General features: G+C 35.3%; 1 protein-coding gene across 5 annotated transcripts; it reads left to right on the top strand.

Moving 5' to 3' along the window:
- Nucleotides 1–1,783: 1,783 nt before the first annotated feature.
- On the top strand, nucleotides 1,784–19,304 carry LOC26535171. 5 transcript variants are annotated; one of them, XM_039377011.1, is made up of 5 exons: nucleotides 1,784–2,337; nucleotides 7,982–8,086; nucleotides 16,466–17,942; nucleotides 18,020–18,384; nucleotides 18,909–19,304. In XM_039377011.1, the coding sequence occupies exons 2-5, from the start codon at nucleotides 7,994–7,996 to the stop codon at nucleotides 19,269–19,271; spliced, it is 2,298 nt and encodes a 765-aa protein (XP_039232945.1). In that variant the 5' UTR covers nucleotides 1,784–2,337; nucleotides 7,982–7,993; the 3' UTR covers nucleotides 19,272–19,304. The 5 variants fall into 5 exon arrangements, with proteins under 5 accessions (XP_039232945.1, XP_039232942.1, XP_039232943.1 ...); XM_039377008.2 differs by having other exon boundaries at nucleotides 1,787–2,337; nucleotides 17,996–18,384; XM_039377009.1 differs by having other exon boundaries at nucleotides 1,788–2,337; nucleotides 7,985–8,086; nucleotides 17,996–18,384.
- The last annotated feature ends 3,313 nt before the right edge of the window (nucleotides 19,305–22,617 follow it).

Here is a 22,617-nt window from a genome sequence, read left to right as displayed (position 1 = left end):
GATATACATGTGTGCATTAATTTTTATGAAAACATCAAATAAAATTTATGATTATACTAGTTGATATTAACTCTTAAGCGAAGACTAAAACCAATTATCAAATAAATTAAAAATAGCTGTAAGTCTACAAAAATGTGGGAAATATTTTGTTCACGTAGAATAGTTACATTTCCCAAGGTTTCTTAAATTTTTGACCGTAGTAACACCAAAGCCCTGTTAAACGATGTTGCCATGCTTATTTTTATACATATTGGGAGTTGCCACTACGCACTGACCAGATGTTTGTAGTTTCCATCTCGATGCCTTGCCAAGTACTCAAATAAAATACAAAAATCGAACAATGAAATCGAATACACTTGTGTAGAAATAAAAATGTCGATTATTTTTATTTTTTGGATGTGTAATAAGAATTGGGTTTGTGTCGCAGCTAAACTTTTAGCATTGACAACAACAAGAGAAAAATACATACAATATTCTCGCCAGAGCACATCAATTTAAATCAAATGCCCTGTCCAATCCATACTAAACAAGTGAAAACGCTATATTCGAGTTCCCCGACTATTGGGTACCCGTTACTCAGCTAGTGGAAGTGCAAAGGAGAAATTTTTAACCCCTAATAGTTTTTGGCGGTTTGTAGGCGTTAGAGTGGGCGTGGCAAAAAGATTTTTGACAAATCGAAAGAAATTTACAGGACTAAACAAATTTTAAAAAATATCAAAACATTTTTCAAAAACGTGGGCGAGGTAGTTTTGGGCGGTTTGTGGGGTGAAGAAAATTTTTTGCAAATCGATTAAAATTAACAAGACTAATAAAAATATGAAAAAATATCAAAACATTTTACAAAAGTATGGGCGACTTGGCCAGATCGACTCTGCTATTGATCCTGAACAAGAATATATATTCTTCATATGGTTGGAAACGCTTCCTTCTGCCTGTTACATACTTTTCAACAAATCTAGTATACCCTTCTTCTCGACGAGTAACGGGTATAACAAGAGAGATCGATATAGTCAAGTAATTTGATACCCGTTACTGAGCTAGTGGAAGTGCAAGGAAGAAATTTTAGACACTGACATTTTTTTGGTGATTTGTGGACGTAAGAGCGGGCGTGGCAAAAAGATTGTTGGCCAATTGAGAAAAATTTAAGAGGCTAACAAAAAAGGGAAAAAATAGTAACACATTTTTCAAAAGTGTGATCGTGGCGCTTTAGAATATATATATACATATATGGTAAAGAAATATATTTTTGTTCGTATGAACGCCTCGATTTGAGGAACTTGAAGTCGAAATTAAGCTTGCCGGTTACAGAGACACACGGAGCATAAGTTTATTTTCAAACGTTGTCATCATTTTTGTTGTTTCTAAGTTTTTTCCCAACTTCTACCGAAAATGTTTAATGCTTTAAAATATCAGTTATACATGGATTGTGAGAGAAATAGAACTCATATTTTGTACACACATGCTTCTTTAACATGCTAATTACATTCAATTATAGTTACCTAAATTCATAGGAAAAGGTAATTAAATTAAAAAACACATTCAACAGTTCAAATGTTTCAGTTTTCGCTACATACTTGTAGAAACACAGGGTTAATTTGATAAACTTTTATTATTAAAAGAGCGCAAGCGCGTACTTTGGAAACGCCCTCGAAATTGGGATAGTTGATTCTTATTGGTTTGCTTTTTCTAGTATATATATATATATATTTATATATATATTTCCTTTTGTGGTGTATCATTTGCTTTCGGTCTCTTATTGGCTGATAAGCGGTCAAGAGTATTTGGTTCTTAGGACTTCACAAGCTGGTACCGGAATCGGTTTCTCACTCCTGCTGCTTTCTTTGAACGATGCCAATACCAACGAATATGGTGTTTCATATTCAGTTTTCGCACCTTTTTCGTGTAACAATAATCTAGTCCTCAGAGAAAGTTACTGCCATGTGTTAAATTGTTTAAAGAAAATCGAGTGTTTACATTCAGTTATCTAACTATAAGATGAAACTTCAATAATCAGAATGATTAAGTATTTAAAAAAAGTACACATTCCAAAATATATTATAACAGTGGAAACATATTTTAAAACAAACAAATTAATAGTTTTTTAAACAAATAGGCACTTAGGTTAATAAAGCGATATGAATCTAATCGCAACTTGAACGTAACCTAACAAGTGTTATTCCAAAACAAAGAAATACATAAAATCAAACAATATTATGAATATTATATATGTATGTATATATATATAGTTCGTATTAATACAAAAAATGTCGTTAACAACAGCGGTAGTGCTCAACTTTGTAAAATAATGCTTAAGCGACTTTTAGTAAACTGACGTCGGTAAGTGACCATATAAATAATTGTAAACGATGCAACAACATTTAAATACCCCTTACTTTAGACTATAGGAGTATACAAAGGTATAAGGATTACGCGAAAAAATTTTATAAATGCCAAGGTCTGTCTGGCGCCCACTTCATTAAGGGAATCTTCAATGTGTAAATGGTATTTTTTTTAACCCCTAATTTTAAATACAACACCCAAATAAAATTTGTCACAGAATCTTTACCGTTGTTACATGATTTTCTATACTTTCAAGTATAAGCAACGCTTTTGTGACAAAAAATGGTTGCTATTGTATAGCAAATACAATATCTAAAGTTTACTTCTTCGGCTTTAATAGAAGATGCGTGAGTGTGGCTTTTGGCAGTTGGAGTGGGCGTGGCAACATCAGTTACCAAACTTGGGCTACGCCTAAGGCTCTGGGATCTGCATGTCTAATCTTAACTTTTTAGCTTTTATAGTTCCTGAGGTCTATATATTTTTTCATTTCCTTATTAGATCTGCAGAACAACTTTTTGCCACGCCCACAAAGCGCCAAAAACTGCTACGCCCACACTATTGAAAAATGTTTTAGTATTTTTTCCCATTCTTGTTAGTCCTGTAAATTTCACGCCGCTTCTTACACCCACAAACCGCCAAAAACTGTCAGTGTTCAAATTTCTCCTTCGCACTTCCACTAGCTGAGTAACGGGTATCTAATAGTCGAGAACTTGAATACTTTTGCCTGTTACATACTTTTCAACGAATATCCTATACTCTCTTACTGGAATATTTACTGGAATATATATACTATATTTATAACTTTATAAGTTTACCGCTTACTGCTTTAAAATCTATTGTCTATAATTGACTCTACAAATTCATAAAAATGTGGGAATCCACTCGGTAGTAGATTTTAATTATTAGGACAACACCAAAATAGACGGGCATTATATCTTTACCAACATTTTTATACCCGTTACTCGTAAGGTAAAAGGGTATACTAGATTAGTTGAAAAGTATGTAACAGGCAGAAGGAAGCGTTTCCGACCATATAAAGTATATATATTCTTGATTAGGATCAATAGCTTTTGTAGTTCCTGAGATCACAGCGTTCATACGGACGGACAGACAGACGGACAGACGGACGGACAGACGGACGGACAGACGGACATGGCGAGATCGACTCGGCTATTGATCCTGATCAAGAATATATATACTTTATATGGTCGGAAACGCTTGCTTCTGCCTGTTACATACTTTTCAACGAATCTAGTATATCCTTTTACTCTACGAGTAACGGGTATAACAAGAGAGAATGCTATAGTCGAGTTCCCGACTATCTGATACCCGTTACGCAGCTAGTGGAAGTGCGAAGGAAAGTCTTCAACACATACAGTATTTGACGGTTTGTGGGCGTTAGATTGGGCATGGCAAAAGTTTTTTGGCAAATCGATAGAAACTTACAAGACTAATACTAAAATGAAAAAATATTAAACCATTTTTCAAAAGTGTGGGCGTGGCACGTTTGGGCGGTTTGTGGGCGTTATAGTGGGCGTGGCAAAAATTTTTTTTTGCAAATAGATAGAAATTTACAAGACCAATACAAAAATGAAAAAATATAAAAACATTTTTAAAAAGTATGGGTGTGGCATTTTTAGGCGGTTTGTGGGCGTTAGAGTGGGCGTGGCAACATGAATCGACAAACTTGCGCTGCGTCTATGTCTCTCGAGTCTGTATGCTTAGTCTTAACTTTCTAGCTTTTGTAGTTCCTAAGATCTCAGCGTTCATACGGACGGACAGACAGACGGACGGACATGGTCAAATCGATCCGGATATTGATCCTGATCAAGAATATATATACTTTATATGGTCGGAAACGCTTCCTTCTGCCTGTTACATACTTTTCAACGAATTTAGTATACCCATTTACTCTACGAGTAACGGGTATAACAACAGGTTCTCGCAATAAAGCAATAGCAAAAACTTATCGATTGAGATCACTTGGGAGCTACTGATATAGATTTGCATGTAAGTTTAAATTTTCCACGGATACAAGCCCATAGCCTCAAAAGGAAAAATAATTAGTCAAGGTAAACTCAATTATCCGCACATTTCATTTTCAAATGTTAATCGTCAAGCAATTTAACCCAATTAAATATGCATGATGTTTTACGTGTAAACAAAAGGCCATCACTGGGACCGGTACCAGCAACGACAAGCTGTTTTGTAAAGTTTGCCCGCCCTCAAATGGAACACCTATTATTTGCCTGTTGACAGTACCCACTCAAGCGAATTATTGCCAACTCATCAGTGGGTATTTTAGTCCATTTTTTATCTACCCCATATCTGAATTTGTATCGTCAAAAGGCATATGCCTCTGAAATCAACCCCCGGAACTTCCGAAACGTAATCGTTTTCGATTTTAATAGGCGTATATGTACAATTGGATGACGAGTACACACTTCCTATTTGAAATATGAAACCTGGACAAGCAATTGAAGTGAAAGTTTGAGGCACTCCCTAGAGTAAACAACCACTCAAATTAATTAGGGATAATTGAATTCACGTTGCAAATGCGGTTTGCACCTTTTATGGTCCAAGCTTACAGATTTAATAATCTTGTCTTGATACTTACAATGAAAAAATACCTACACCAAAAACTATGTCGATTTTTCTATTTATTTCCCTTTGAGCCTACGGCTGCTGTGCGATATCACAGTGGGCAACAGTTTACGTATTAAAAATTTCTTGTTAAAATTTCGCATCTAATGTTAAATTCCGATGTAACTGGTTTAACTTTGCAAAATTAAAATTTTTGTCGGCTTGTTCGATAGTATTTTTAGTGTCCTACAATATTATTATACCCGTTACTCGTAGAGTAAAAGGGTATACTAGATTCGTTGAAAAGTATGTAACAGGCAGAAGGAAGGGTTTCCGACCATATAAAGTATATATATTCTTGATCAGGACCAATAGCCGAGTCGATATGACCATGTCCGTCTGTCCGTCTGTCTGTCCGTCCGTATGAACGCTGTGATCTCAGGAACTACAAAAGCTACAAAGTTGAGATTAAGCATACAGACTCCAGAGACATAGACGCAGCGCAAGTTTGTCGATTCATGTTGCCACGCCCACTCTAACGCCCATAAACCGCCCAAAACTGCCACGCCCACACTTTTGAAAAATGTTTTGATATTTTTTCATTTTTATATTGGTCTTGTAAATTTCTATCGATTTGCCAAAAAACTTTTTGCCACGCCCACTCTAACGCCCACAAACCGCCCAAAGCTGCTACGCCCACACTTTTGAAAAATGTTTTGAAATTTTTTCATTTTTGTATTGGTCTTGTAAATTTCTATCGATTTGCCAAAAAACTTTTTGCCACGCCCACAAACCGCGAAAACCTGTGTTTAAGACTCTCCTTCTCCTTCCACTAACTGAGTAACGGGTATCAGATAGTCGGGGAACTCGACTATAGCGTTCTCTCTTGTTTTCTGTAAAGCTGTTCGAAATAAGAAACATTAGTAGCTAGTTACTCCTCTCTAAATAAGATATTATATTATACATTTTTTATGTATGGTATTTGATACCCGTTACTCAGCTAGTGGAAGCACGAAGGAGAGCCTTCAACACTGACGGCTTGGCGGTTTTTAGGCGTTAGACTGGGCGTGGCAAAAAGGATTTTGCAAATCGAGAGATATTTACAAGACTAACAATTATGTGAAAAAATATCAAAACCTTTTTCAAAAGTGTCGGCGTGGCAGCTTTGGGCACGTTGTGGGCGTGGCAAAAAATATTGCAAATCGATAATCAAAATTATAAAAGTAATAAAAAAATGGAAAAAATCAAAACAGTTATCAAAAGTGTGGTGCAGTATTTGGCGGTTTGTGGGTCAACTCTTTCAGTAACGGGTATAAATATGAAAACATTTTTATACCCGTTACTCGTAGAGTAAAAGGGTATACTAGATTAGTTGAAAAGTATGTAATAGGCAGAAGGGAGCGTTTCCGACCATATAAAGTATATATATTATTGATCAGGATCGATAGCCCAGTCGATCTGGCCATGTCCGCCTGTCCGTTCTTTTGAACGTCGAGAACTCGGAACTTCAAAAGCTAGAAAGTTGAGATTAAGCATACAGACTCCAGAGACATAGACCCAGCGCAAGTTTATCGATTCATGCTGCCACGCCCACACTTTTCAAAAATGATTTGATATTTTTTCATTGTTGTATTTGGCTTGTAAATTTCTATCAATTTTTCAAAAAACTTTTTGGCACGCACTGTAAGTGTTGAAGACTTTCCTTCGCACTTCCACTAGCTGCGTAACAGGTATCAGATAGTCGGGGAACTCGACTATAGCGTTCTCTCTTGTTTAATAGTGTGGACGTGACAGTTTTTGGAGTAAGAGTGGACGTGGCAAACAGTTTTTTTGCAACAAGATTAATAAAGAAATGAATAAATATTAAAACATTTTTCAAAAGTGTGGTCGTGGCAGTTTTCGATACTCGTTTTATTATTTGATTTCAAATTTCTATCAGTATGCCCTCACACTCCAATTATCTGACTAACGGGTATCTGATAGTTTTGGAACTTTACTATTGCGTTCTTTATTGTTATATATAAATAATAAGAAAAATGTGAATAATTAAAAAAAAATTTGAAGCTCCCTCTTACAAACAACCCCGCCTTTGATGCGTTAAACCTCAGGCACTCGTCCCTGCTTACTCGATTTTGATCAAAAGTTTGAGTACATCTGCCAGATTGTTAACAATCTGCCGTTTTTCTAAATACTAACATAATTTTGTCATTATTTACCTCACTGGTTTGTAATTCGTTCAACCCTCGGATTCCCCAGAAGTTTAGGAATACCGTAATCATTTGTTTCGCTTCCCGTTTGCAATTTAAGCGTGGGCATGTAGTTACAAAGGCATTAAGCCTAACAATCTGTACTTTATAACTTTTTTGCTAACCTTATTATCTCTAACGAAATGGTCTCCAGGGACTGGCTCCTTTTCAATTATGCTATTCACACGCATCCTATAATTGAATAAGGGAGTTTTCACGTAAGGAATAAATTTGTAGTAAAAGTTAATACTAATGTTTTTAGAAAAATTCTCTTTATACCCTTGCAGAGGGTATATTGATTTCAGCCAGCTTGCATCGCAGTGATGAAGAAAATTATGTCCGTCTGTACGTTTCTCCGCAAATTAGTTTCTCAGCTTTAAAGATTTATACATGAAACTTTCTTGAAAAATACGCAACGAGTTGAAATTAGACTTTCCGATTCTAGTAACGCCTCAACTTAGTTAAAGTTTTTAATTACTGGGACCACAAGATACAGTTCAATCACCAAAATACACAAGCATTTGGAACACAGTGAAGCAATGTCTCTATATGTACGTTTTTGCGCAAACCAGTTTTCCAGTTTTCAAGATTTCTGCATGAAACTTTCCCAAACGTTTTATTTTAATTGAAAGTTATTTTATTTATAAGTCAGATAAATACATACTTATTTACATATGTATGATACCTATTTTCTCATATTAACCTTTAATGCTAGTCCAGTTACAATTTATTCAGACATACATACCTTCTTAGCAAGGTCGCCTATGAATAAGAATATGTTAACAAGATATGTTTATTGAAAATATTTTCAGCAGCTTTTTTAAATGGCTTTAAACAAAAGTGTTCAAATGACTTCCCTATCGGTGGCTCACTTTGATGGGATGGAAAACTGCCAAGCGCCTCAAAGGTCAAATCACGTACGTAATTTAATATTTTCCGTATGCAAGAAAGCTGTATCGGTGTTCAAGGGGGGAACTACCTTTAGAGATTAAAAAAAATTTTTTTTTTTGTTTTTATCGATAGGTATATTGCCTGAGAATATCGTGTCAATGGTTTAAAAGCTTGTTCTCGAAATTCTGGAAGAGATGATGCCTTCCGGAAGTTACTGGCGCCGAGCCAATCTTTCCATAACCGCAAACTTTAAACTTTTTTTTCTTGAAACCATGTTTTTCACACTTGTGTAAGTGATAACAAAAAACCACTGAACCGATTTTCATCTTTAGCATTAATTTTAAAGAGCATAAACAAATGTTCTATATAGATTTCAAAAACAAAAATTTTTTATACCATTTTTGACAGCAATTACAACGAAATTTTATTTTATTATTTGACATGGTTAATTTTCGAAAATATTTTAATTCATCGACGACAAAAAACCCTCGCGAGTAAGAAAATGTTTGGTTGACTTAAGACTAAAATTGTAGACAGTATGACTTACACAAATTATAATGTCTGCGGCTGTATGACAAAAGTCAGCAGGGGTATTTGAAAAAATTATTTATTTCCTCTGGCATCATGATAAAGTAATATAACCGTTACTCGTAGAGTAAAAGGATATACTAGATTCTTCTAAATTTCAGCCAATTTTCCAATAATCTTTTTTCCACGCGCACTCTAACGCCCACAAACAGCCAAAAACTGTCAGTTTGGAAATTTCTCCTTCGCACTTCCACTAGCTGAGTAACGGGTATCAGGTAGACGGGACACTCCACTATAGCGCTCTCTTTATTTCATTTTCATTATTTGTCTTTCTAATTTCTATCAATATGACTAAAATATTTTTAATAATGCCTACACTTTTGAAATTTTTTTTACTATTTTACTTTTCAAATTCTAGGATATGCTTTTTACGCAATTTGATTTTCTCTATTTTTCAAATTTATTTTCTTCTAGTACTGCCAGTAGCGGTACATAAACTCGTCTCAAGCGTCTTTTTCTCATATCCGTTACTCATTGCGTAAAACTATATATGTACATAGACAAGTATTCTAGCAACAGAAAAACCATGGCCTAAAATGTTACGGTCTACGATTTTAGGCTTATGTAATGCATACTTTTTCGGTAATGTCTCCTAAAAAGAATTTAACAAAACCAAATAAGTATAATGTGTATAAATGTATATAGGACTGTTTACTACTAAACATATACTTAATCAACATTCGATTTAACATACTATGAATGTTTTGGGTTACTTATTTTACAAAATAAATGATATATGTATAACCGTTTACGTTAAACAAATACAAATTCAGCCAAAATTGTGTTTCAAGTTTCGTTAAACAGTACACAGTTTTTAATTGTTTTTCAAATTGTATATTACTGCAAATTTTGATGCCGCACATACATTCTTGTTCATCAAATCTTAAAAAGTCATTTTCGATTTCCGAAATTCGTTTGCCCGTATGGTTCAAAGGCGATTGTAGTTTAACTTCGGCACAGTTTTGAGTAATTGAAATGTCTGCCGGATAACATTGTTTTTTGGCCTCCAAATCGGAATCGTAACTAGGAAAAACTGTGCTGTTGCATGCTTTCGTAGTGAGTCTGATATTCACGTACTGCGACTTTGTTAATTTAGCATCAAGAACAAGTCCTAAAGCAGTGTTAGGAAATATTTTTGTTTCCATTTTCGAGACCTTTTTAAATAATAAATACTTCATCGCTCGCTACTGAAACAGCTCCAGTTTTTCGAATGCTCATTTTGCTTGCATAGCAAGTGTTTGTGTTTATGCATAAGCAATTGTTATTTACCGTTACATCAATCGAAGTATCCAGCCAGCTCTTATTCTTATTCAGAAAAATAGCCTTGGCTCGGTGTACAGCTCGCCATCTCGATTTCATATTGGTTACGATTTTTTGGATTGCCACTTGCGACTTGCCGTCGATTGTGAATGAATCTTCTTCTTTATCAAGCAATTTTTTCCCTATCATTGTGGTCAGAGTAGGAACATTTTTCTCCCATTCACCGTGGACGTAAAGAACGCCTTTTTTATCACAATTTTCGTCAAGCGCACGAAACAGGTTAGGTTGCGCGATCTAACATGTGGAGCAATGACGGGCAAGTGCCCACAGCAAGGTATTGAATTTATCGACCCAACCTTTTGGATTATGAAACTTTAATGTCATCTGTTGAAGAAAAGATGAAGCTTTACCTCTGTCGGTAACTTTCGATTTTTATACCCGTTACTCGTAGAGTAAAAAGATATACTAGATTCGTTGAAAAGTATGTAACAGGCAGAAGGAAGCGTTTCCGACCATATAAAGTATATATATTCATGATCAGGATCAATAGCCGAGTCGATCTGGCCATGTCCGTCTGTTCGTCCGTCAGTTCGTCTGTCCTTCTGTCCGTATGAACGTCCAGATGTCAGGAACTACAAAAGCTAAAAAGTTAAGATTAAGCATTCAGACTACAGCGACATAGACGCAGCGCAAGTTTGTCGGCCACGGCCACTCCAACGCCCACAAACCGCCCAAAACTACGACGCCCACACTTTTGGAAAATAATTTGATATTTTTTAATTTTTGTATTTATCTTGTAAATTTATATCGATTTGCTAAAAAACTTTTTGCCACGTACATACGCTGCAGAGTGCATATTTGTTAACATATGTATGATTCTTTGTGTATTTGCTTATGGGCAATTACTCATTTCTTATTCTTATTTCTTTATAAGAATGACGTTTGCAAAATATTAAACTGTTAGAAAGACTTATATTAATGTAAAAATGGCAACATGTCTACCAAAAAAACAAGAGAGAATGATATAGTCGGACTATCACATACCCCTTACTCACCTAGTCGAGAACGAGAAATTTTCACATTCTTTGAAATTTCGGTAGATATCGGCGCGGCAGTTTTGGACGGTTTTTGGACGTTAGAGTAGGCGTGACAAAAAGATTTTTCGCAAATCGATAGAAATTTAGAAGACTAATATAAAAAATGAAAGAATATTAAAACATTTTTAAAAAGTGTTGGCGTGGTAGTTTTGGGCGGCTTGTGTGCGTCAACAAACTTGCGCTGCGTCTATGTCTCTGGAAGCTTCATGCGTAATCTCAACATTCTATCTTCTGTAGTTCCTAAGATCGGCTAATGATAATATATATACTTTATATGGACGGAAACGCTTGTAAAATACATTGCCTGTAAAATACTGTTCAAGTAATCTATTATACCCTTTGCCTAAGCGAGTAATGGGTTTAATTGGATAAAATATTTTGACTTATTGACCTATTACCTAAAAAATAACACTTAGTATATTTAGCCTTCATTACATCATGCATTACCTTGTCACTAGCCTACAATTTGTCTTGTATCAAAGGAAGCGTTTCCGACCCTATGCAGTATACACATATGTACTTGTTTAGAATCGTTAACCGAGTTAATCTAATTGGAACTTTATAGAACCTTTATAGATCAGTAAAAAATTTATTCTTTTAGTTTATAAAAATAAGGCTGTATTGGAAAAATACATTTGAAAAATTGTATCGTTTGGTTCAGGGACTCTTGCTACTTTGATTTTGTCTTCAAAGTGTTTTAGGCAATTTAAAAAAACTGTTAAGGGTGCAAAACCAATTTAAGTAATACAAATCTATCCCTTAAGGAATTATTTTCTACGTGGTTAAATTTATGTCCGTCTGACCAAAAATTTAAAAACCATGACGGTAAAAACAACGTATAAGAAAAAACCCACCGGAGAATGGATGGGCACTAACCAATTTTAATTAAATAATTCTGTTTTGTTACTTAAACATATGATTAATGCACATGCGGGTATGATTAATACTTTTATGATTAAAATGATAATATAATTAACTGAAAAAAATAAATTGCCTTAGGAAAAAGATTTGTAAGAAAACTTAAAGTTCACATTTTGTAAAATCACAGGTGTATTTTGTTGAAATAACTGCGTCAAAAGTTGTTTTAAACAATTTAGAATATGTTACATGACTTCTTTTTTATTAGTACCGCTATTTTAGTGGAGAAAATGTACTTTAAAAACATATTAATACCGCCATTATACACAGTAGTTTTATACTCGTAGATAAAAGGTATGTAAAGAATTATGTTATATACTCGTAGTTCAAAAATATTTTCTTTATCAGTACCACTAATCAGCCAAGTCTTTTCCATACATAAAAGCAAACCTGTTTCAAATTGACATGAAATATATTTAAAAGATATCCATTAATAATTAATTAGGGAGGCCAAATATATAACTGTTTAACTTAGTAAGCTTATGCTACTTTCTATGAAAGATAAATGTAATATAGTTTAAATTTGTGATTAATGTGTAAAAACTGCCTATCACAAAACTTTTGAATTCAGCTATACTAGTCCCTTCAGTATACACTGCTTTGAAGCATTTTAGTTTAGTATTCCTTCTAGTGATGATAATCAGTCGGGTTGATCAAGATATGTCTACATGTTTGATTTCTTAAATCAATTATTCAAAACAGAAATCTTTGAAAATTTGTTTTATGGGAACTAGAAATATAAAAATGTCGCGATATTACAAATGTTAAGTATCTGAACCGTTACGATGATGTGTTTGGAAAACAAAACGAAATGGTAATTACAAAAATTTGTTTACTTTTTCAAAAAAGTGTAAATTGTTTTTAGACTACTTTTATACCCGTTATACTAGATAGAGGTATATATACTAGATTCGTTGAAAAGTATTTAACAGGCAGAAGGAAGCGTTTCCGACTATAGCGGTGTCGATCTTGCCATGTCGGCCTGTCCGTCTATCTGTCCATATGAACATCGAGATCTAAGGAACTAAGAACTAGAGATGTCAGCTGACATCGAAAATTTCCTAACTGAACTCTCAGCTGGTGGAAGTGCGAAGGAGAGTCTTAAACACTGACAGTTTTTGGCAATTTGTGGGCGTTAGGGTGGGCGTGGCAAAAAGTTTTTTTGCAAATCGATAGAAATTTCCAAGACTAATACAAAAATGAAAAAATATTAAAACATTTTTTAAAAGTGTGGGCGTGGCAGCTTTGGGCGGTTTGTGGGCGTTAGAGTGGGCGTGGCAAAAAGTTTTTTGGCAAATCGATAGAAATTTTCAAGACCAATATAAAAATGAAAATATATCAAAACATTTTTCAAAAGTGTAGGCGTGGCAGCTTTGGGCGGTTTGTGGGCGTTAGAGTGGGCGTGGCTAAAAGTTTTTTCGCAAATCAATAGAAATTTAAAAGACCAATACAAAAATTAAAAAATATTAAAACATTTTTTTAAAGTGTGGGCGTGGCAGTTTTGGGCGGTTTGTGGGCGTTAGAGTCGGCGTGGCAACATGAATCGACAAACTTGCGCTGCTTCTATGTCTTGGGAGTCTGTATGCTTAATCTCAACTTTCTAGCTTTTGTAGTTCCTGAGATCTCGACGTTCATACGGACGGACAGACGGACGGACAGACGGACATGGCCAGATCGACTCGGCTATTGATCCTGATCAAGAATATATATACTTTATATAGTCGGAAGCGTTCCTTCTGCCTGTTACATACTTTTCAACGAATCTAGTATACCCTTTTACTCTACGAGTAACGGGTATAACAAGAGAGAACGCTGTAGTCCGGTTGCCCGACTATCTGATACCTATTACGCAGCTAGTGAAAGTGAGAAAAGGAATTACAACAATGACCGTTTTTGGCGGATTGTGGGCGTTAGAGTGGGCGCAGCAAAACGATTTTTGGTATATAGAGTTAAACGAACAAAAATGTGAAAAAATTTCAAAACATTTTTTAAAAGTATGGGCGTGGCAATTTTGGGCGGTTTGTGGGCGTTAGCTTTTTCGGAGCAAAAAGTTTTTCTGCAGACGGACATGGCCAGATCGACTCGGCTATCGATCCTGATCAAGAATATATATACTTTATATGGTCGGAAACGCTTACTTCTGCCTGTTACATACTTTTCAAAGAATCTAGTATACCCTTTTACTCTACGAGTAACGGGTATAAATAGTCTTAGATAACGATGACATAAGACGCATTGTAAGAGGGAGAAGAAGACCCGAAATATAGTTTTTATGAAAAAAGGGGAAGACATCATTTATGTAGCGGAATTAATAAAGGTGCAGTATAGCATCAGAAATGGCAACAGTAATATTAAACGACCCAATATTGAACATTTCCGGAATCTTGCGTAAAATATTTTCCAGATAATTTCCACTCACAGTTTCCAGAATCTTGCGTAAAATATTTTCCAGATAATTTCCACTCACAGTTAGTAGAGAAATAGAAAGCAAATAGCATCAGAGTTAGCTGAAATGTTCCCATGTGTCTTAGCATATTGCCGAAGATTTCTTTTTAGAATTAATAAAGCACCGGAATATGTAGGAGTTGGCCTTGAGGAAATTTTCCACATCAGAGATATACGGAACATATAGAATTTATTCAGGAACTCAAATTCTCTTTTGTGTTGTCTATAGCTTTTTCCATCAACTGGATTACCCATTGGAAAAACCTCTTATAAAATTTGTTTCTAAGATTTTTTACCTTCTGAAGGCCTTTTGTGTATCTTGTAAGATCGTGGTTGAAGTATAGCTGTCAGGAGTCGATATGAGGACCGATAAGAAGTTGTTATGGTTAAATTCCTGGCAATCATTCAAATGTTTGGAGACGCACTCTAATGATAATATAGCATATATGTAGGTCTGCATTACTAGGATTAAATTTAGAAATTATATTAAACAAGAGAGAACGCTATAGTCGAGTTTCCCGACTATCTGATACCCGTTACTCAGCTAGTGTAAGTGCGAAGGACAGTTTTTGGCGGTTTGTGGTGATGTACATCACAATAAAAACAAGAGAGAACGCAACACTGACAGTTTTTGGCGGTTTGTGGGCGTGAGAGTGGGTGTGGCAAAATTTTTTTGGCAAATCGATAGAAATTTACAAGACTAATACAAAAATGAAAAAATATCAAAACATTTTTCAAAAGTGTGGGCGTGGCAGCTTTGGGCGGTGTGTGGGCGTTTTTTTGCAAATCGATAGAATATAACAAGACCAATAAAAAACAAGAGAGAACGCTATAGTCGACTTCCCCGACTATCTGATACCCGTTACTCAGCTAGTGGATGTGCGAAGAAGAAATTTCTACACTGACAGTTATTGGCGGTTTGTGGGCGTTAGAGTGGGCGTGGCAAAAAGTTTTTTTGCAAATCGATAGAATATTACAAGACCAATACAAAAATGAAAATTTATCAAAACATTTTTCAAAAGTGTGGGCGTGGCAGCTTTGGGCGGTTTGTGGGCGTTAGAGTGGGCGTGGCAAAAAGTTTTTTGGCAAATCGATAAAAATTTACAAGACTAATACAAAAATGAAAAAATATCAAAACCTTTTTCAAAAGTGTGGGCGTGGCAGTTTTGGGCGGTTTGTGGGTGTTAGAGTGGGCGTGGCAACATGAATCGACAAACTTGCGCTGCTTCTATGTCTCTGGAGTCTGTATGCTTAATCTCAACTTTCTAGCTTTTGTAGTTCCTGAGATCTCAGCGTTCATACGGACGGACAGACGGACGGACTGACGGACGGACAGACGGACATGGCCAAATCGACTCGGCTATTGATCCTGATCAAGAATATATATACTTTATATGGTCGGAAACGTTTCCTTCTGCCTGTTACATACTTTTCAACGAATCTAGTATACCCTTTTACTCTACGTGTAACGGGTATAATTAAGAGTAAAGATTTTAGAGACTATAAAAAATTTACACACCCACCACCCTACCATTGAAAAACATTTTAAACACGAATATAAACCGCCCAAAACTGTTACGCCCACACTTATGTTTTAATTTGGTTTGATTTTATCATTTGTCCTGCAAGGAACAAGATTAGGAATACGGACTCCAGGGACATAGACGCAGCGCAAGTTTGTCGAATCATGCTGCCACGCCCACTCTAACGCCCAAAACTGCCACGCCCACACTTTTGAAAAATGTTTTAATATTTTTTCATTTTTGTATTGGTCTTGTAAAGTTCTATCGATTTGCAAAAAAACTTTTTGCCACGCCCACTCTAACGCCCACAAACCGCCAAAAACTGTTCTTCGCACTTACACTAGCTGAGTAACGGGTATCAGATAGACGGGGAACTCGACTATAGCGTGCTCTCTTGTTTTAACTTTATAGCTTTATAGTTTCATCATTCATACGAATATACAGGCGGACGGACGGGATGGAAACGCTTCCTTCTACTATTTACATAATTTTCATCGAATAAAGTTTACCCTATTACAGACATAAATTTTATATTTTTTTAAATTTGTAAATAATGGAAGCTTTATATTTGTAGGTTAGCTCCGTTTTGCTGTACGGAGTGCAGATTGTATCCTTGCACATTGAAGGTCAAGAGCGCCTTTGTTTGGCGCAAATCTCAAATACATTATTAAAACAATTCAGTTATAACGAGATACACAACAGGAGAGTTGCTCTTGGCATTACTTGTGTACAATGTACACCCGTGCAATTGGAAATATTGAGAAGAGCTGGCGCAATGCCAGTAAGTTCACGACGATGTGGCATGATAACCCGCAGAGAAGCGGAGCGTCTATGCAAGAGTTTTTTGGGTGACAATACACCTCCACGACTACCTGACGACTTCGCTTTCAACGTCCAACACAAATGTGCTTGGGGCTGCCGCGGATCCTTTCTACCCTCGCGTTACAACTCATCAAGGGCTAAGTGCATTAAGTGTTCATATTGCGGAATGTTTTTCTCGCCAAATAAATTTATTTTCCACTCACATCGTATAACAACTAATGACAGGTACGTTCAGCCCGATGCAGCGAATTTTAATTCCTGGCGTCGGCATATGTCTCTGAGTGGAAATGACTACGATGAAAAAATAATTCATGCATGGGAAGATGTCAAAGCCATGTTTAACGGCGGGACAAGAAAGCGACTTGTTGGTGGCAGCGCTAATAATCGAAATCCTGGCTCACCGACGGCATCCACGGCGGTAAGTTCGGGAGTTGGCAGCAGTTCATGTGGCTCACCAACGAATTTGGAAAGAGATGACAAGGAAATCGACGGGGAATCGGAGTCCATGCTCCCACAACGCCCGATAGACAGCCAGTACAATTACGGTACTGTAGCTGCAGCCGCTGCAGTGGTTGGAGTGACGGCGGTAGCAGCTGCAACTGTTGGCGTTCCCTTTAACTTACATGGCTCAACCGTCCTATCACCTCTGCATTCCCTTCGCAATGAACGTGATCTTTCTATAATGCCAATTTCCAGAAACTTTGTAGTGGACTACATGTGGCAGCAGAAGGACCAACATTATCAACAACCTTACTCAAGAAAAATCCCCAGCGGCGACAACCGTGACTCAAGCCTGGACTTTGATTCCTGTCCTCGGTCTTGGGTTAGACCAGACACAAACAATCCATTCCCGAATGCGAATCCAGTTCGAACTTTGGATAGTTGTTCTTTTAATATCAAAAACGAGTCCCATTCATCAATTTATGGTATTATTAAGAACCGTAAGCTCTCTGGAGTGGCAAACAATGGGCTTAACCTGTCCGATTATAACATTCCTTCCATTCTTAATTGCTCCGCGTTTAAACCAGTTGTCGCTTCGACTGCCATCGTGTCAACTTCCTTGTACACAAGATCTAATGATTCAAAACAAACTGACTGTGACAACCCAACACAATCTACAAGAACTACAACGGTTTTAACGCACGATAGTATTTCAGGCTCTTCCCACCAGATAGTAGGACATGAGACTTTGTCACCGATTTTAGGAAAAATTCAGTCTAATCCGGAAAGTAAGCAAAATTTTCATGTTGCACCAATATTATTATAATAAACCTATTTTTAGAGAAGTCAATTGCATCTCTTTTAGCAAACAGTGTAACAAGAAATTCAGATGATAATGATGATGACGACGAAGTTGTAGACATCGAGACAACTGAAGATGAAGGAAAATTCGAAGTTCAACAGGCCTACGCTTCCATATCCGAAAGCGAAAGTACCAGCCGTTCTCCGTCTACAAGTACAAATATAGATGTAGAGGCAGAAGTCGATGTAGATGTAGATATTATTACAACAGACTCTTCTGAGCACCAACTAGAGTTAAATGGCGGCCGAAGCTCAACTGGGAACAGAAATCATTCCCTATCATGTTTCCAAACTGAGAAAATAAAAATGTCAGATTTGTCTCCCAAAACAAAAGCGAGGCTCGGCGATAATGAAGCTAATACTTTAAAGGCAAGTAACAATATTACAAAAAAAAAACGCAGAACAATCAGATGTTACTTTTAAACAGGTATTGTAAAAGTGAGATGTCTGCTCATTGGGGGACTGCTTATAGTTGAAACAATCAATATTTTTGTAAATTATTTTTTTTTACGATTTTTGATGGCAACACCTTTGGAGAAAGGGTCAAGTTTAGGAGTCGTTATATCATACTTTTGTACAAGAGTTATTATTTATTAAATAAGTTAAATTCTTTATGCACTGCTTAATCATCAAAAACAAGAATTTACGAATTCTAACTAAATTCCGTTAGTTAGCTAGTCTTTTTCCGACTGTTCCAATGGGAGCCATATGCTATAGTCGTCCCAGATGTATCAAAATAAAAATTATGTAGGAGTTTATTCAGTTAAACTTATAAATATTTATTTAAAGAGCCGACCATCAAGTAAGAATTATTTATGAACGGAAACAAACGAACGGAAATGTATTGTAACGCTATTTTGTACAACAAACATTTTTTAATATCTTTCTCTTAGGGTGCAAAAGGAATTAATGGACACTTAAAAATTTTAACTCGACGAAAAAAAGACAAAATCCAGAAGGATCTTGGAAGTCTTTCAAAGAGAACCCTAGCAAAATGTGTTAGCGAGAAATCTCTTTTAAAAAACTTAGCAGCTAATGAGCTATCATCAAGTTTGCAAATTCAACAGCAAGTTGCCTTCCCAGTATTTTTAAAATCACACTTGCATTCTTTTCGTCCACAAAAACCTCAGGAGGCGGTATCCCTTAGCCCCAACTCTGTGGCGGAGTCCAATAAATGGAGGTATCCAGCCGGCAACGTTGAACCATTATGTTGTTACCAAACTTCTGGAAATAAAAATTGTCTAGAATTTAAGTAATTTTTAAAGAAATAAAAAATCACTTAGAAGTAAGAAAATGTATCTATTTCATTAATTAAAAAGATCTTAACGCTATACTCAATATAAAAAATTGATCAAAAATAAATCATTTTTAAAAGCACAGCAATAATAAAATTATTTAAATTAATGCTGGTGTAGCTTCGTTTAGAAACGGGTGGCAATAAACATTACATGGGATCTCAGCTAATCAAAACTTTATATACTTTTTAAGGTCGGAAAAGCTGTTACATACTTTTTGACGAATCTAATATACCCTCTTTCATACGAGTAACGGTACGTATATCAATTGTTGGCTGAAAACTTGAATTATAACAAACAGTTTTATAAAGTCTCTTGACGAAGTTTAAACTTATGAAAACTTATTCTTGCTATAGGAATGAGGTAAGCTTAACCAAACAGGAGGGAATTAATATTCTCTCCAAAAATGAAATGTTTGAAAATATTTACATGTACAGTCTCTGACAGTACTTCTGTATTTGTTAAGCACCTAAAATGTTAAATAGTTTATCTTATAACGGTCGCCCTTAAATGTTTAATACTTTAAAATGGCCCATACATTTAAAGACCACCTTTGTTTAGTTTCTTTCTTTTGGTTTTGGCTTTGATGATATATTTTCATACTGTACTTTATTATTTCTATTAATGGGTAGCAATTCCAGAGGTCTTCCCTCTGCAGTGACAGTTTTTGACGGTTTGTGGGCGTTAAAGTGGGCGTGGCAAAAATATTTTTGGCTAATCGAGAGATATTTACAAGAGTAATAAACATGTGAAAAAATATGAACACATTTTTCAATAGTGTGGGCCAACTCTAACGCCCAAACTGCTACGCCCACACTTAATTAAAAAATGTTTGGATATTTTCATTCTTTATTACTTTTGTAAATTTTTATCGATTTGAAAAAACACTTTTTGCCACGCCCACAAACCGCTAAATACTGTCAGTGTTGAAATTTCTCCTTCGCACTTCCACTAGCTGAGTAACGGGTATCAGATAGTCGGAGAACTCTTGTTTATTCTGAAAAATCATTGTGGTTTTTTTTAGATAGTCGGGGACCTTGACTACAGGACTACAGCATTCTGGCTTGTTTTGTTCTGAAAAATCATTGTGTTTTACTTCTAAAATAAAACTTTATTTTACCAAAGTTATAAATTTATAAATCTAAATTGTTCAAAATTGAACGATAATGGAAAAAGCCTTTGGAAAAAAATTCATGCAGATAGCTCTTTTAAAACTAAAAGACTAGAATGCTGATGTTGATACTGATCAAAGATATATTTACTTATGCGTACTCTTACTTTAACGCTCACAAACCACCCTAAAATTTGAGCAAATATTTTAATTTCATATTATTTGACTATTTATCGTAATAATATATAAACTAAATCGGAATCGGTTCTACTAAATCGGCTTCGTTTTGAATCATTCGATGTTGTTCTAGTAAAATTAGTATATAATTAATTGAGAACGTATCATAGTTTTTTTTTAAGAAGAAGACCATTGCCGAAGCATAATTTGCATACACGGCGGACGTTGACCCTCCCAAAATGAAAATGTCGTATCGTTGTTATATGACATTTATGTGTAACGATCGTCCATTGCAGAAGTCAAAATAGAAATTACTTTGACGGTTGGTATAAAATTATCTTCAATAACAATAGTAGCGGCGAAAGATGTCATTTGAAAGCATTTATTATACTTCTGAATGTTAACTAAGAAAAGTTTTGAAGCTGGACCATCCTGACAGGAGAGATTGCAATGGCTCTGGTGGAGGATATAATTGTGGTAGGACCAATTTTCCATCAGTACAGCCAAAGACATTATAATAACAAGATGCGCATAACGGCCATACATTGGCTTTGCACTATGCAGCCACTTTTTTGGTGACGACCAAAATTGCTCTCTTTTCGCTCGCCTAAAATAGAGAGCGTTAAAATCTAAAAATAGAATTGTCTTGCTTGTATGAGTAAAAACAATAAAGATCGTGTGCATGTGTGCGTGCTTATGCTAGAAGACGATTTGATTTAAGAAACAAATTGGATTAATGTTTTGGTCAATTTCGATTCGTAACTCTTATGGTTTAAAAGAAGTTTTTTATACCCGTTACTCGTAGAGCATTTCTTACCACCCATAATTGCGCGCTTTTTTAAAAATATCAAAATAAAATATAAAAAAATAATTTAAGTGAATCTTATTACATTTAAAAAATAAATATTTCATAAAAATAATTTATAATCTAAAATATTATTTATAAAATAAATAAAAATATGGTAACTTTTATTGCAAAATTGATCTTATTGATGCACGAAGTGCGGAAATAAGCACCGAAGAATCATTGTCGTCTTATATTTTTCACACGTCGCACGCTGAATACTCTAATAAAAACTATTCTAATATAAAATCATATTTGAAAATTACTATGCATATTATTATGTACATAGATTGTGCTATTATTATTTCTATGTTGAATTTAAATAATTGTTATGTTAAGGCAATGCAAAACTAGAGTTTTTAAGTGGTGGCAATTTATAAAAAATAATATAGATTTAAAGTCTAAGAACTTCTAAAATGAAGGGCATATTTTGTCATTTTTACAATGCATGTGCATACGTGTGCACCAATACAGTGGTCAGCTGTCGCTGTATGCGTACAAGAGAGCTGCTGGCTCTAGAGCTCTCAGCTCTATGGCTTTTGAACAAAATTTCGAGAGAGCCTGGAGCCACCACGAAAAAATCGTGTGCAAAAAAATCGTATGGCGTTACGCATCTTGTTATTCGAATGCCTTTGGTACAGCCCTTGCGTTTATTTTGGGAATTGGCGTGCGTTACAAAGTTGACATAAGAAATCCATCTCACCGATATAAATGCTTTGCATTGTGCTATCTATTGTAGCATCATAGCGATATGTTGATCGATTAAAGTCCGCCTTACTAACATTTTCTTAATCATCACATGCAGAAGAACGACGTAGTCCGCCCCGCGTTATTGTTTTCCGTTTAAGTATCACTTTCTTGTTAGAAAAATTTCAAACGACAATTTTTTAGGGGGGACAAACGATAAAAAAGGTTTTTTATTTAAAATATTTAGTTTTAAAGGCTAAGCAAACGAAAATATTTATAGTTTTAAGTGTAAAGGGTAATCTTTTATTTCTTTAATGGGTTATATTTTCCATACTAAAACTTATTTCAAAAATCTAAAGGGTAGGCAAACCTGAATAAACGATGACTTAAAAAAAAAATCCAAAAATCAACTTTTTGATTTTCAAAATTTTCGAAATTTTTAATCTTCAAAACTGGACGTGGGCAAAAAAACTAATTGGTGAGCAAAC

Source organism: Drosophila yakuba, chromosome 4 (assembly GCF_016746365.2).
Source record: "Drosophila yakuba strain Tai18E2 chromosome 4, Prin_Dyak_Tai18E2_2.1, whole genome shotgun sequence".
Classification (NCBI taxonomy): Eukaryota; Metazoa; Arthropoda; class Insecta; order Diptera; family Drosophilidae; genus Drosophila; species Drosophila yakuba.
This window is presented reverse-complemented; position numbering and strand designations above follow the sequence as displayed.